We start from the raw sequence: 12261 nt of genomic DNA on the forward strand, positions 1-12261 counted from the left end.
AAACCAAAAATCATTCTTATGCTGATGTGTTTTATTTGATTTGGGAATTTATATTGATTTGTAATTTGTATGTTTAAAAAAAAAAATTGGTTACTCTTTTATGAGTTCACATCAGCAAAAGAATTAATTTTGTGTATTTTTGTCTCTCTAATCATTTATCCATGCGATAGAATTAACTAAAGAAAAGTAACATCCGTTTGGTATTTTTAACCAATCTGCTGTTTAGTATTTTAATGTAACTTATAAAATGTAGATAGTCTGGAGAATAGGTCAAAAATTTCGTAGTTTATGTAGTTAGGCACCAATATATATATATTTAACATACTCAAAATCGTAGACGATATATGTACTATAATTTATCCGTTTTGGTCAAAAATACAAGCAATAGGGCATACAAGTATACAACATTAGGTGAAATTTGGTAAACTAATTAAGTTTCGTCTGAAATGAACTATTTGTAATTTGAACAAAAACATGGAAATCTGATAAATAAGACTTAAAAAAAAACATAAAATCATGAATAAATGTTTTTGAAAACGTAAACACGTGGAAAAGTTCATCAATAATTCCATGTACTATGATAAAATGTGTCTTGTTATGGACGAAACGACGGTGGAGGATGTTGCAAAGCTGTATTCCAATATTCGAATTTAACATTTGAAGCTAAAGAGACATTTCAGAACTTCTGCTTTGTCTCCTTTATCTATCTGTCCGTTTCATCCCCAAAGCTTATTTCTCTGTGTTTGCAATTACTTTTCATTTTTTGTTTTGTTTTGTTTTAAAAGCATTGTTGCATTTACTTTATGACAATAGTATTACAGAGAGGAGAGACAAGAGAATCTGCAAGTCTCCATTTGTTAGCATTTTCAACGGAGACTTTCTTTGTTTTCTTTTAATGTTAGCATTTAATCCCCTTAATTATATAGAAACTCCGTCCGTTATCCGTTTCGCCATTTCAAAAGGCACTGAAAACGTATTTTCTAAATATCCAGTTTAGAAATGCGATTGAACCACTCATTTCCAATTTGAAAACGAGATATAAACTTTAAATCAGTTTAAACATGGAAAACCAAAATACTACATGGCGCCAAAAAAAAGAGAACAAAAAAAAGAAATAAGGTGACAAGAACAAAACAAACTGTCAGAAAATTAAATAACTTCCGAGTCGCAGTTTTGAGCTCTCTGTTTAATGCAGTAACTTGATCGACACGTCGCTGTCTCGAGTCCCGTGTACAACAGAAACGCGTCTGCGTTTTGTCTTGTACCCATCAACGGCTTACAGATGTCCACATCATCAATACGTGTCGATCACTAGAGAACGTGTCAGTACTAAACCAATCCTCGACCGTCCGATCTCTACTTCATGCTTCAGACCGCAAGTTGTAAGAATAGAGAGGTAACAATGTAGTGAAGTACCGAAGAAAAAGAAAATTGGCAATCTTGAAATTGGGCAGGGCCCATACTATAAATAATAACCCATATGTCATAAATAGATGGGGTTGGACCAGGGCCCAAAATGGTCTAAAATAAGCCCAAAGTCATAAAAATACAGTAAAGGGGGTTATTGAGGGTTTTGGTGTCTTTGTTGTGCATTCTGCAACATGTTGGGCTGTAGAGTTTGCTGATTGGTCTGCATATTTCCTCCATAGATTCCTTGCTGTTGTTGCTGCTGTTGCGGTTGCTGTGATTGCGTTTGCATCATTCCACTACTGTTATACACTGCAAGAAACGGCAAGTGAATATAGTTTTGTCGAAACGGTTTTAATGCACGAAAGCATGTTTTAGAGAGTTTAGTTTCTTACTCTGGTCACCCAACATTTGAGAAGCATGGCTTCTTTGAGGATTGGTTCCCGAAACTCCATATTGCTAAGAACAATAAAAACAAGAGAGATATTAGACTAAGATGATGTTCAACGAAATGAAATATGGATTATTTTTTTCTCCAATAAGAAATGTGTTTTGAGCTAACCTGCATTCTAGGAACAAGTGTCTGAGATTGTATCGATGACATGTTTGGTATCTAGAATTCAGTATAAAGTCAACACCAAATTAAAATAAGCAAAAAAAAAAAAAAAAAGAATTCGTAGATTAAGAAGTTTTAAAGAGAGGTGACAGACCATTTGGCTACTTGGGGAGCCTTGTGCAGAAGTAAACATATTGCTATTGGCTCCACCTGAAAACTGGTTCAAGTGACGGTTCATCGCTGGATTAAGCTGTCCTTGAGACATGCTATGCTGAATATGTCCACCTGAGAGCTGTCTAGCTTGGAATTGTTGGTGGCCCATTGGCTGTGAATATGGCATTTGATGTTGCCCGTGTAGCTGGGATTTAAAAAAAAAAACAACACTTAAAGAAGTGTAAAGGACTATCAAGACAAACGCTGTGTTTCATTTGATTCTACTGTTGCAAACTCTGAACTGTCACAACTACTTTATACAAAAGCTTCTACCGAAATCTAGGGTAATTTGTGGATTATGAATCATTTACTGGGCTAAACTTGCATATATACAATTAGCCCTCTTCAGTTATTTCAATAACTACTTTATAATGATTCAAAAATTGACAAAGGATAGGTATAATTTTCTTGCTTTACAGAATGTCTCTCTCAATGCCTAAATATGTTATGTTCCATTCTGGCAACGGATGTAGAAACTAGAAAGAGAAGCTATAACAGGAATTTACCGTCTGAAACTTCTGCTGAGTTTGCCCATGCAAATCTTGAAGTGATGATATCTGACCCTAAACAAAGTTGATGCAAATATATGAGTTTAAGGTTCGAAGTAACGAATAAGAGCAAGTCAAGTGAAGAACTATCAGTTGCTACCAATGTATCTGGAAAAATGTTAGAGCCTACCTGACCCAATCCTTGCATAGAAGATTGCCTGAGCTGTTGTTGTTGTTGTGCAAGTAGTTGCTGTTGATGTTGAGGCAACTGCATTAATTTTGACCTTTGCTGCTGTTGAAGCTGGTGTTGCTGAGGCGAAGGTGCATTAACCATACCCGTCGATTGAGGAGAATTGGAATATGGCAAGGGAGATCTTGTGTTATCAAAGTTAGCACCAGATGGAGATGCAGCTGATCTTCCCATAAATTGCGTTCCAGAAACCTAAAACCACTCAAAGACATGAGCCTCCATAGACACTGATTCTAACATAAGTAATAATCATCAAAACTAGAGAGGATAAACTAGTTGTGTGATTTTAACCTGCATCATATTTCCTTGACTGTTGATGTTGTTTGATGCCACATGAAATGCATTCTTGCCTAACGAAATAGAATTTCAGAACCATGAGTAGCGCCGGAATGCCATTCGAAATAGAGAAGCAAAGAACAAGCTTGCAGGGTTTACTTCTACCAGAGGGATCAATGAAATTGCTACCTGCATCGTTGACGATTAGCACATCTGCCAGATGTGGTGGAAGTGCAGTGGTTATCCGTCTCTGGTCTGGGGGCAGTCTTGTTCCTTGAAACACAAAATTTAAAAATTTTTAGCAAACACCAAAACTTTGCATGAGTCTTACCAAAATCAAGTGGTGATTCGATAAATGTAAAGGAAGATTAAAAAGTCGTTTTACCTGCACCGTCATTTATAGCAGCTCGTAGCATATTCTCCTGCTCCTGAATCTTTGCAGCTTGACCTTTGTCCATAGTTGGAAGCATAGATGGGCCTTGACGGGTGCCAAATCCATAGGCTTTACGGGTCTCACCTAATACTCCCTCTGCATTCTTACAAGCTGCTTCAATCATATCTATTCTCGCCTGGAAAAGAAGACAACACGAGTGTTATTCCAAAATCAGCAAAAGCCTGAATGGAGAAAACACAAGCAAAAATGCATACACTCACTCTTAGCCTTTCAATTTGCATAGGTATAGGCAAATTCTGAACGCCTTGAAGCAACTGCTCTCTCTTGGAATTATCGTCAGTTTCCATCTCCGGAAGTAATTTAGAGGACAACATAACCGGCAAAACTGCAGTATCACTAAACCTCAGGATTCAACTAATTCCAAAGCAAAGCATCCATTTTAACAACAAAAAGAAAGACCATACTTGCAGCATTTTCAGCATTGACGTTCTTTGGAAGCACAACAAACGCCTGGGAAACTTCATTCACCGCTTCCACAATGTTAAAGAGCTCGAGATTCACCATCGAATATTGCCCTAGAATATCCTGCCTGTAAAGCATCCTATTAGGAATCCACAGACTACAAAGAAAGACAAAATCTTCAAGGATCAGAGGATGGGACCATTTAGGAGTGGTGTTGGTTCGAGCATAAGCGTCAAAATCTTCAAGGATCCGAGAAATGGCCTTAAACAAGCTAACAGCTCGTGTCTTCACCGACTCCAGATTCAGAAGCTGTACCACTTTCTGATTAAGCTTCTCTGCCACCGGAGGCGGCTGGCCCTGTGGCTGCGTCGTCGTCAATCCGACTCCACCCTCCATTGATACACGAAACGATTTTCTTATTATACCCTAATTCCAATTTACGTAATTCGAGTTTCTAAGTCGCAGCAATCAAACCATCACTAGGTTCCGATTCCTGAACATCAATCTATAAGACAGTGAATTCTAAGAGGCTTGCTTTGGAAGGGAGCAATCGGAGAAGACAAGAGTGAGAGATTTGAATTGAGCTCCTGGAAATCGGAGAAAGACTCATGTAGAATGGAATCGAAATTGAATTGAATTAAGCTCCATCTCCATGATATACCTTGTCTCTCTATTCTCTTCTTAAAATTGGGCCCATTATTTGTATCCAATATTTGGGCTTTAACAACGTTACTTACATGGTTTTACTTACATAACACTTTGGGCTTACTTACATGGTTTTACTTACATAACAGTGTAACACCACTTATTAAAAAGAAACAACATTTGCGAGTATAATTGTGACAATTTTTTTTTGGTAGAAGTATAATGTGACAATTGATCACAATAATCGATTCAAATAAATTTTACACTTAAAATAACATGGTGAATTGGGAAAGAAATTACTTTCTTAGCAAATCATCCGCACATTTGATTGAGCGAGGCAATGACAAAGAAAAAACTATAACTGTTTTTATGTTTAAAATAAATGAATTAACATCGTTTGTTTGTATTACATTGAATTGAAAAAAAAATAAAAGGGGAGAAAAAAAGAAAAAAATAGATACAAAGCAGTTTTGTAGGAAGGGAAGGAGAGAGGAGTTTTCTCATATTTGGCCGTCATGGCGTTACTTTGACAGCCTCCAACACACACTAACATATATCGCCGGAAAATTTTTGGGAAACCTCTTTCTTTTTTCATCAAAAATCCCGAATTCTCATCCGATCGAGAAATTTATGTATAGAAAAAAAAAATTAAAGAATAATAAACACAAAACATCTATTGAAGATATAAAAAATTTAATCATGTATTTGTGGTTGCAATCTACCAGAATTCTTCACCAGTGGTTTTTTCTTCTTCTTGTGAACCAATTCAGAAATCTGCAGGTTTTTTTTGTTCTGTTGCTGTTTCTGAAAAAAAATTGGTGACTTCTTCAATGAGATGTTCTTCTATCATCATTCATCAAATCTCTCTCAGTTCGGTTGTTGCATCTACAATAAGGATAAACAATTGTCAAATCACTAGATTAAAAAAAAAAAACCCATCTCGAATCTCTGATGAAGTTTTGATTTTGATGCATGTGTAAGAGTAAATAACCCATCTTGATTAAATGAGGAAGTTTTGATTTTGATGATGTTGAAAGAACAGAAGCATGTCTCCGTTTGTTTACCTGGGAAAACAAGTATTCTTCGAACATGGAGACTGAGCAAGGCAAAGAGCTGCTGCTAGAGCCAAACCTGGTTTGGTTAATGTTGTTGTTGTAAGTAGAAGATCCAGGTGGAGGTGGTGCTTCAAAGAATCCATTCATATGATACTCTCTCTGGTTCATTGGAAAGTTATAAACCGGAGGAGGAGGCAACGTTTGGTGATGATTCAGATCATTCTGCAGATTGGGATTGTATGTGATATTGTTACTATTAATGAACTGCTGCTGCTGCTGCGAGTTTGTTTGCGGTTTCAGATGTCCGTTGCTGGTGGTAAACTCATCAAGAAAGCTTGTTTCTTGACCCGAAATCGTGATTTCAGGAGATTTCCCTGTTCCAAAGTAGCCTGGATAGCTCCCAAATGATGAACTCGCGGAGCACTCGACTTCCCTTTAGAGTCAATACATAGATTTGGTTAACAAATGATTCAGGTTTTGAAGAACAAATGTGAGAGTGTTATCGCTAAACCTCTGCGGGATTGAATGTTGTTCCTCGGTGACAATGTTGGTGTTGTTGCTATTAAGAACCCATGACATAGATTGAAGCTGCTGTTCTAAAGGAATCTGAATCCCATCTTGCATCTGCAAATTGATAAGTTCGGGATTTAATATTGAAATTGTCTGAGTGAGATCAAAGATAGAATCATTCGTGAAAAATTACCGAGCAGGTTGACCAATCTTTGACAAAGTTTGCGTTTTCGATTTGCATTGCGTGTTGCTGCTGCCCAAAATGTTCCTATTCATCAAAAAGCTTTTGAGTTTTTCGTTGATTTCGCAAGTGATAATTCTAAAATGTTCCTATTCAACAAAAGATACCTTATGCGCACGCAATTGATCAAGGGATTGCCTGATCGACATTTCGAGCTGTCCCAAGTGTTCAACGTTGTTTATCTTTTCGGGTTCTGTCCAACAACTACAGAACATGACACAAACAAGTATCAAACGAGGTATGAACATGAAGAAAACAGAGAATCATCAATCTTCAGAAAGATCTTTACCTTAATCTTCCATGTATCTCAGATATCCGAGCTTGCAGAATTCTTACTTGAGTACTCAAGTCCTGAAAAAATGAGGCTTTCTAAAGTTCTAGGCTTTGGCAAAATCTCATAGACGCAAGAAAAGGGAAACGAGTCTTAAAAGTGAATACCTCTGTTGTTGAATTACTGAAACCAGAGAACAAAAAAAGAAACAAGAGAAAAGAGAAAAGTTAGAGTTCATGTAGAGATTATAAAGTTTTCTAGCAATTTTTGTTTGTTAATAAACTGTTTGCTACTCACCTTGAGGCTATAAATTCCCGTATATTTACATCGTGATCCAACTTTTGGAAAGTTTTCTTCAAGTTCTGAGCTTTCGAAAGACAAATATTTGAATCAGGCACCAAAACAAAACCCTTCACGAGGATCGGAATCAATTAAAAAAAAAAAAGACTTGTTTTGATTGTATGAAAGAACTTACTTCAAGACTCTCGAACTTCCTGTTTTCAAGAATGCAACCAATGAGTAAAACAAGAACAAACAACGCTGAACAAAGCATATCGATAAGAATCTTGAAAAAAAACAAAACCTTTTTGTTCTTTCCTGAGGTGGTACTTGAGAAAACTTAGCAATCACCTCTTCCATGCTACTGAAAAAAAAAAAAAAAAAAAAATCGTTATTCAGACAACAAAACTCAAACCCAATAGAAATCATGATTATGTTCGGAGAACAGCTCACAACATTACCTTCGCCTACCGCAACATAACGCAGGTTTCCCAGTAGGAGCGAACATGAGAAGAACAATATCAATGTCACAAAGAATTGATAGCTCATTAGCCTTTTTCAAGATCCCATTTTTCCTTTTAGCAAATGTAGATTGTCGTCCTTGTGTGTTCTCTAACTTCTTTATCTTCAATTTTACCCTTCCCATCCTGTTAATTTCCCAACTGAATAAACCACATCAAATTTTTCATTTTGGTTTGTGTTCACAAACATCTCTTACGTAGGATTCAATGTTCCTTCCATTTAATAACTGATCATCATAATCCAAAACGAAAAGCTTTCCAGAAAGTTTTCGAAATTTATCACACAGCTAGATCATGATTCCCAATTCCATCACTTTGGTGTTTGAGTTTCAAATAAAAATCCGAGCTTTTTTTGCAAACATTGTGAAAACCCTAATCGTTAATCCTGTTGGATAGATAAGAAAAAAAGGAAAGAAGAGGAAAAGGGGAAACTTACCCAAAGAAGCAAATTCAAACGCCAAGCGGATACTAACCATGAGGGAGATCTTTAAAAAGGACCTTTCGAGAAAGAAAGAAAGAAAAAAAAAGGTTTCAAAAAACGAAGAATCAGAACCAGAGGCAGAGAGAGAGACAGAGAAGACGATTGCGGTTTACATGAGACTCTCCGAAAAAACCGGTCTTATGATAGAGCTGCTTGAGAATAGGGATCCCATTGGAGAAGAAGACAAAGAAGAAAGATAAAAACCACATACAATAACAACGACGTCGTTTCAACTTTCTCTGACCTTTTTACCCTTAATCCATCATCGTTTATCTACTCAGCTCGAAGTGTAGTAAAGTCTGGACCTTTTTTCCGCCGATGATGATTGCTCGGTGCTGCCTTCTTCCGCCGCCGTGTTTCTCCGCCGTTAGAGCTAGATGCTTCGCCGGAGAAACTTCAGATACTGGGATTCTCTTCAGAGAGAAGCTCATTTACCTTCAGGACCTCAACGTCGATCCTCACAAGGCTCTCCGAGTAAACCCAGCTCTCCGTGCTGCTCCTATCGCCTCCGTCGTCTCCGTCGAGAATCTTCTCTCTTCGACCGGACTTTCAAGACCCGCCGTTGGTCGGATTCTCGATATGTTCCCTGATTTGCTCACCTCTGATCCCGAATCTGATATCTTACCAGTTCTTCGCTTCTTATCCGATGAGATCTCCATCTCCGAGCAAGACATCCCGAAATCGATATCTCGTTGTCCAAGATTGCTCATTTCTTCCGTAGATTTCCAGCTTCGTCCCGCATTGGCGTTCCTCAAAACCCTAGGATTCGTCGGACGCGACACGATCACGTCGCGAAACACGGTTTTGCTCGTATCTAGTGTTGAGCGAACCCTAATCCCCAAAATTGAGTTCCTTGAAGAAGGGTTAGGGTTTACGAGAGATGAAGTAGCGAAGATGGTCGTGAGGTCTCCGGCGCTGTTGACGTACAGTGTGGAGAACAATTTAGCTCCGAAAGTTGAGTTCTTTTTGGAGGAGATGCGTGGAGACGTTAAGGAGCTGAAAAGGTTTCCTCAGTACTTTTCTTTTAGCTTGGAGAGGAAGATAAAGCCGAGGCATAGATTGCTTAGGGAACATGGGATTTTGATGCCATTGTCTGAGATGTTGAAGGTTAGTGATGGACAGTTTAATAATTGGCTTTTGGAACTACGTCTCAGGTCTGTTGAAAGAAGGTTATAAACAATGTAGGCTTCTTTCTTTAAGTATATTAAGCTTCTTCTTTTTTTTGTATGTTCGTTGTTTCTTTACTGAGATTCTGAGAGATGAATTGGAAAAGTTCTGCACTTTAGAGATGCCAAGAGACACCTCAGATGAGCTTTGTACATAGTTTTTGTTTCAAAGATTAGATTGGAGAAATGTTTTGTTAGATCATTGAAGTATGTCAAAAAGTGATGAAGAAAGTTTCTCTGAAGCTGTATACTTTCAGAATGTTTGGAATTTGATATGTGAACCGAGCTTATGAAAAAAGGTTGTTGCTTCACGTGAGAGCTGGTACATACGTTTTGTTTCAAAGATTGGGTTAGGGGAATGTTCTGCTAGGTCATGTAATGTGTAATTAAGAACTCAAATAAGAAGAGTTGCTTTGAAGGTCTCTGTTTTCAGGATGTCTGAATATAATTTGCATCTCAAGTTTATGAAAAAGGTTATCTGGTTTTGCTTCATATCATGGTTTTGCTTCAAAGATTATGTTGAGGAAATGTTTTGTTAGAACATGTAATGTGTAATTAAGAACTCAAATGAAGAGTTTAGGATGTCTGAATCCAAAATGCGAGAGTTCCAGTTTCTCACTATTTGAACTTATTAGTGAAGGGATTTAGATCTACAAGTCCCAGTTTGTGCGTAATAATATAAGCTGTAGTGAACTATACTCACACAGAAGTCCTTAAGTTTTAGGACACTTATTAGTGAAGGGATTTAGATTCTAAGAACAATAAATCAATACTATTAGATAAGCATAGAATACACTTGAAATCAAAGGATCCAAGCCCCTCATAATTTTTTATTACACCATAAATTATATAAATATGACGGAACCGGTCTCCGTGAACAAAAGATCGATTCGGTTCAATAGATTTGTGAAATTAAAAAGAAGGGAACTCGATCTCGTCTCCACATTTTCCATGAGGGAAAACCGGACATTCGATTAAACCGGAAGCAGACCGGTCAACACAGAGGTAGACTTGGTACAACTGGCTATTGCCAGACTCATCTCTGTTGCACTGAATCCAAGGAGTGAAACCCGTTGATTCTTTGATCGAATCTCTTATGCTCTCTAAACTGTACGATTTTCCATCCGGATTAATCCCTGTACATTTTAATAACCAATAAATACCATAAGATCCAAACCGAGATTAACCGAGCCAGGAAACAAAGTGGGAGGAATTTAGTTAAAGGGTATATACCGGCTTTTGTTAGAGCTCCAAGAAGGTTGGTTTTCTGCCTAAGGTTAAGAGCGGTTTGGAAATACTCATGTTGGTCGATAACCGATTCTGAGCAAGTACCATGTTTCTCCCATTCGTGCTCCCAAAACGTCTCGCCTGAGCCGCTCGGGCAAGCCAATGTCGGCCAGCTTTTCTTCATCGAGTTGATCAGATCCGATATCTGTACCGAACCAAATCAAACCAACCGGTTATGTTTCAAGAACTTCCATTGTGGGAAAATTAAAGCCGCTTTAAGCTAAACTCCAACCGAATTACTCAATGCCTTTTTTCTTTTCTTTCGAAACCGAACAAACCATATTTTGGAGCATAACATCAAAAAGAAATTCAGAATTTCTCGACCAGAAAACAGAAATGTAGAATCTTATTAGCTATTACCGTTGATTGATCGAATGGTTTAGTTTGGTCACAGTTAGATGGGTAAGTGCCATCTTTGTAATTAGGCCAGAGACCATGAATTCCAAAATCAGCAGCTGGTTTGCCAGTGGTTGGATAACAACATTTCTTCTGTGTGTCACAGTATGATCCTGGCCACTTTAAAACGATAACATAAAAATTTTAATCAAAAAAGAACATAAAACCTTCTTACATGACATGATTAGTAACAGAACTTAGTTTACTTGTTGGACGAAGTAGAAGAAATCGAAATCTTCAGAGGAAGAAGAAGCAGCGAAGATCGAAGGCAAGATTAGGAGAAGACTGATCAAACACAAAGATGCTTGGATAATCTTCATCTTCAAATAATTAATATATTTTCTTAGATGATTTTAGTTTTGAAGATTTGAAGTTATAGGATTACGATTGCTATTGGTGAGTATTATTTATAAGGGGAAACAAAATCAGAGAAATGTGAACAGAGATTTCTCTTTCCTTTGTTTGTGTTATCATTTAATGACAGATACATCAAACGAATCTGGGAGTTTTATGGTATATACCTTCATGTGAAGTGTATGTATATTTTTCTTTCAAAAAAAAAAGTGTATGTATATTTACGAGATTTTTGTATTTAATTTCTTTTCTTGGACTCTGAATCAGAATACGAGATTACGTGTGGACATGGTGTGTGGTTTTTTAATTTGAAGTCGTCACGTTCCCACTTATTGGTTAGATAGAAGGTTCGGTTCGTATTCTCGTATCGGCCCAATGAATTTTAATGTTTTTCAGGAAACTCCATTAATTACATTTATAACTTATCTAATTACTAACAATTTTCTTATGGTTTCATAAAATAAAAATTAAATAGAAATTCTACTAAATGATAACAAAGAAAATGATTGTTTAGAAAATTTGTCACATCGAGTAAAATGTTAAGTTGAAACACCTTTTGGATGGTCGACATGTAACTTTTAATATTGTATTCTTGTATAACCCTTTTCTTTTAAAAAAAAAAAAAATATTCTTGTGAATGAACATTGTGGATGCATGATATATTTTTTTGTAAGTTATAAAAAAATAGTATCTAGTTTATCAAAATGTTTATTTCCGTCATATAAGATTGCCATCTATCTTGGAACTCTATATTTTATACATTTAACGAAAAGAGCTTTATATGTTAAATACATTTTGTTAGAAATAATTATTTAATATGTTAAATACTAGCATATCTATATACAAAAAATAATACCAATTTCTTTAGGATACAATGGTTTTTATTTTTTTTGTATTACAATCCATAGAAGCACACGCTAAAACTTCATGTCAAACTTTATCATATGCTCTTTTATCATTTGTTAATAACTACTTAACAAAATATTAGCAAAGAAATATCAGTGAAATT

General features: G+C 36.6%; 4 protein-coding genes across 5 annotated transcripts; 1 reads left to right on the forward strand and 3 right to left on the reverse strand.

Annotated features, from left to right (window-relative positions):
- Window positions 1–1481: 1481 nt before the first annotated feature.
- Window positions 1482–4648, reverse strand: LOC18011795 (mediator of RNA polymerase II transcription subunit 8). The gene is made up of 12 exons (XM_006395678.2): window positions 4246–4648; window positions 4049–4173; window positions 3845–3969; window positions 3576–3759; window positions 3380–3463; window positions 3206–3264; window positions 2855–3106; window positions 2683–2739; window positions 2118–2321; window positions 1970–2020; window positions 1803–1866; window positions 1482–1719 (listed from the first exon to the last, which is right to left on the reverse strand). The coding sequence occupies exons 1-12, from the start codon at window positions 4440–4442 to the stop codon at window positions 1562–1564; spliced, it is 1560 nt and encodes a 519-aa protein (XP_006395740.1). The 5' UTR covers window positions 4443–4648; the 3' UTR covers window positions 1482–1561.
- Window positions 4649–5090: 442 nt separating this feature from the next.
- Window positions 5091–8142, reverse strand: LOC18011780 (agamous-like MADS-box protein AGL30). Of its 2 annotated transcripts, none has more exons than XM_006395679.2 (12): window positions 8005–8142; window positions 7509–7694; window positions 7352–7411; window positions 7244–7262; window positions 7066–7130; window positions 6936–6951; window positions 6787–6848; window positions 6605–6701; window positions 6450–6524; window positions 6258–6370; window positions 5756–6179; window positions 5091–5576 (listed from the first exon to the last, which is right to left on the reverse strand). In XM_006395679.2, exons 2-12 carry the CDS (start codon window positions 7691–7693, stop codon window positions 5559–5561), a joined length of 1134 nt encoding a protein of 377 aa, XP_006395741.1. In that variant the 5' UTR covers window position 7694; window positions 8005–8142; the 3' UTR covers window positions 5091–5558. The 2 variants fall into 2 exon arrangements, with proteins under 2 accessions (XP_006395741.1, XP_024007131.1); XM_024151363.1 differs by having other exon boundaries at window positions 7509–7709; window positions 8005–8135.
- Window positions 8143–8334: 192 nt separating this feature from the next.
- On the forward strand, window positions 8335–9526 carry LOC18011781 (transcription termination factor MTEF1, chloroplastic). Its single transcript, XM_006395680.2, has one exon. It carries the CDS (start codon window positions 8368–8370, stop codon window positions 9223–9225), a length of 858 nt encoding a protein of 285 aa, XP_006395742.2. The 5' UTR covers window positions 8335–8367; the 3' UTR covers window positions 9226–9526.
- A 449-nt stretch (window positions 9527–9975) lies between these two features.
- Window positions 9976–11410, reverse strand: LOC18011737 (ribonuclease 1). Its single transcript, XM_006395681.2, has 4 exons — window positions 11105–11410; window positions 10863–11018; window positions 10449–10647; window positions 9976–10351 (listed from the first exon to the last, which is right to left on the reverse strand). Exons 1-4 carry the CDS (start codon window positions 11216–11218, stop codon window positions 10128–10130), a joined length of 693 nt encoding a protein of 230 aa, XP_006395743.1. The 5' UTR covers window positions 11219–11410; the 3' UTR covers window positions 9976–10127.
- Between the last annotated feature and the right edge of the window lie 851 nt (window positions 11411–12261).

This window comes from Eutrema salsugineum, unplaced genomic scaffold, assembly GCF_000478725.1.
Source record: "Eutrema salsugineum unplaced genomic scaffold, Eutsalg1_0 scaffold_6, whole genome shotgun sequence".
NCBI classification, from domain to species: domain Eukaryota; kingdom Viridiplantae; phylum Streptophyta; class Magnoliopsida; order Brassicales; family Brassicaceae; genus Eutrema; species Eutrema salsugineum.

What these genes read in the sequence shown, in the direction of transcription:
- LOC18011795 (XM_006395678.2), bottom strand. Translation starts at nt 4,442, where the DNA reads ATGGAGGGTGGAGTCGGATTGACGACGACGCAGCCACAGGGCCAGCCG. An exon ending in CTATGCAAGGATTGGGTCAG is followed by an intron (nt 2,740 to 2,854) that starts GTAGGCTCTAAC and finishes AACTTTGTTTAG; the next exon opens with GGTCAGATATCATCACTTCA. An exon ending in GCTCCCCAAGTAGCCAAATG is followed by an intron (nt 2,021 to 2,117) that starts GTCTGTCACCTC and finishes ACTGAATTCTAG; the next exon opens with ATACCAAACATGTCATCGAT.
- LOC18011780 (XM_006395679.2), bottom strand. Translation starts at nt 7,693, where the DNA reads ATGGGAAGGGTAAAATTGAAGATAAAGAAGTTAGAGAACACACAAGGA. An exon ending in TTATGTTGCGGTAGGCGAAG is followed by an intron (nt 7,412 to 7,508) that starts GTAATGTTGTGA and finishes TTTTTTTTTCAG; the next exon opens with TAGCATGGAAGAGGTGATTG. An exon ending in AAGATTGGTCAACCTGCTCG is followed by an intron (nt 6,371 to 6,449) that starts GTAATTTTTCAC and finishes ATCAATTTGCAG; the next exon opens with ATGCAAGATGGGATTCAGAT.
- LOC18011781 (XM_006395680.2), top strand. Translation starts at nt 8,368, where the DNA reads ATGATGATTGCTCGGTGCTGCCTTCTTCCGCCGCCGTGTTTCTCCGCC.
- LOC18011737 (XM_006395681.2), bottom strand. Translation starts at nt 11,218, where the DNA reads ATGAAGATTATCCAAGCATCTTTGTGTTTGATCAGTCTTCTCCTAATC. An exon ending in AACCATTCGATCAATCAACG is followed by an intron (nt 10,648 to 10,862) that starts GTAATAGCTAAT and finishes GGTTCGGTACAG; the next exon opens with ATATCGGATCTGATCAACTC. An exon ending in TGGAGCTCTAACAAAAGCCG is followed by an intron (nt 10,352 to 10,448) that starts GTATATACCCTT and finishes TAAAATGTACAG; the next exon opens with GGATTAATCCGGATGGAAAA.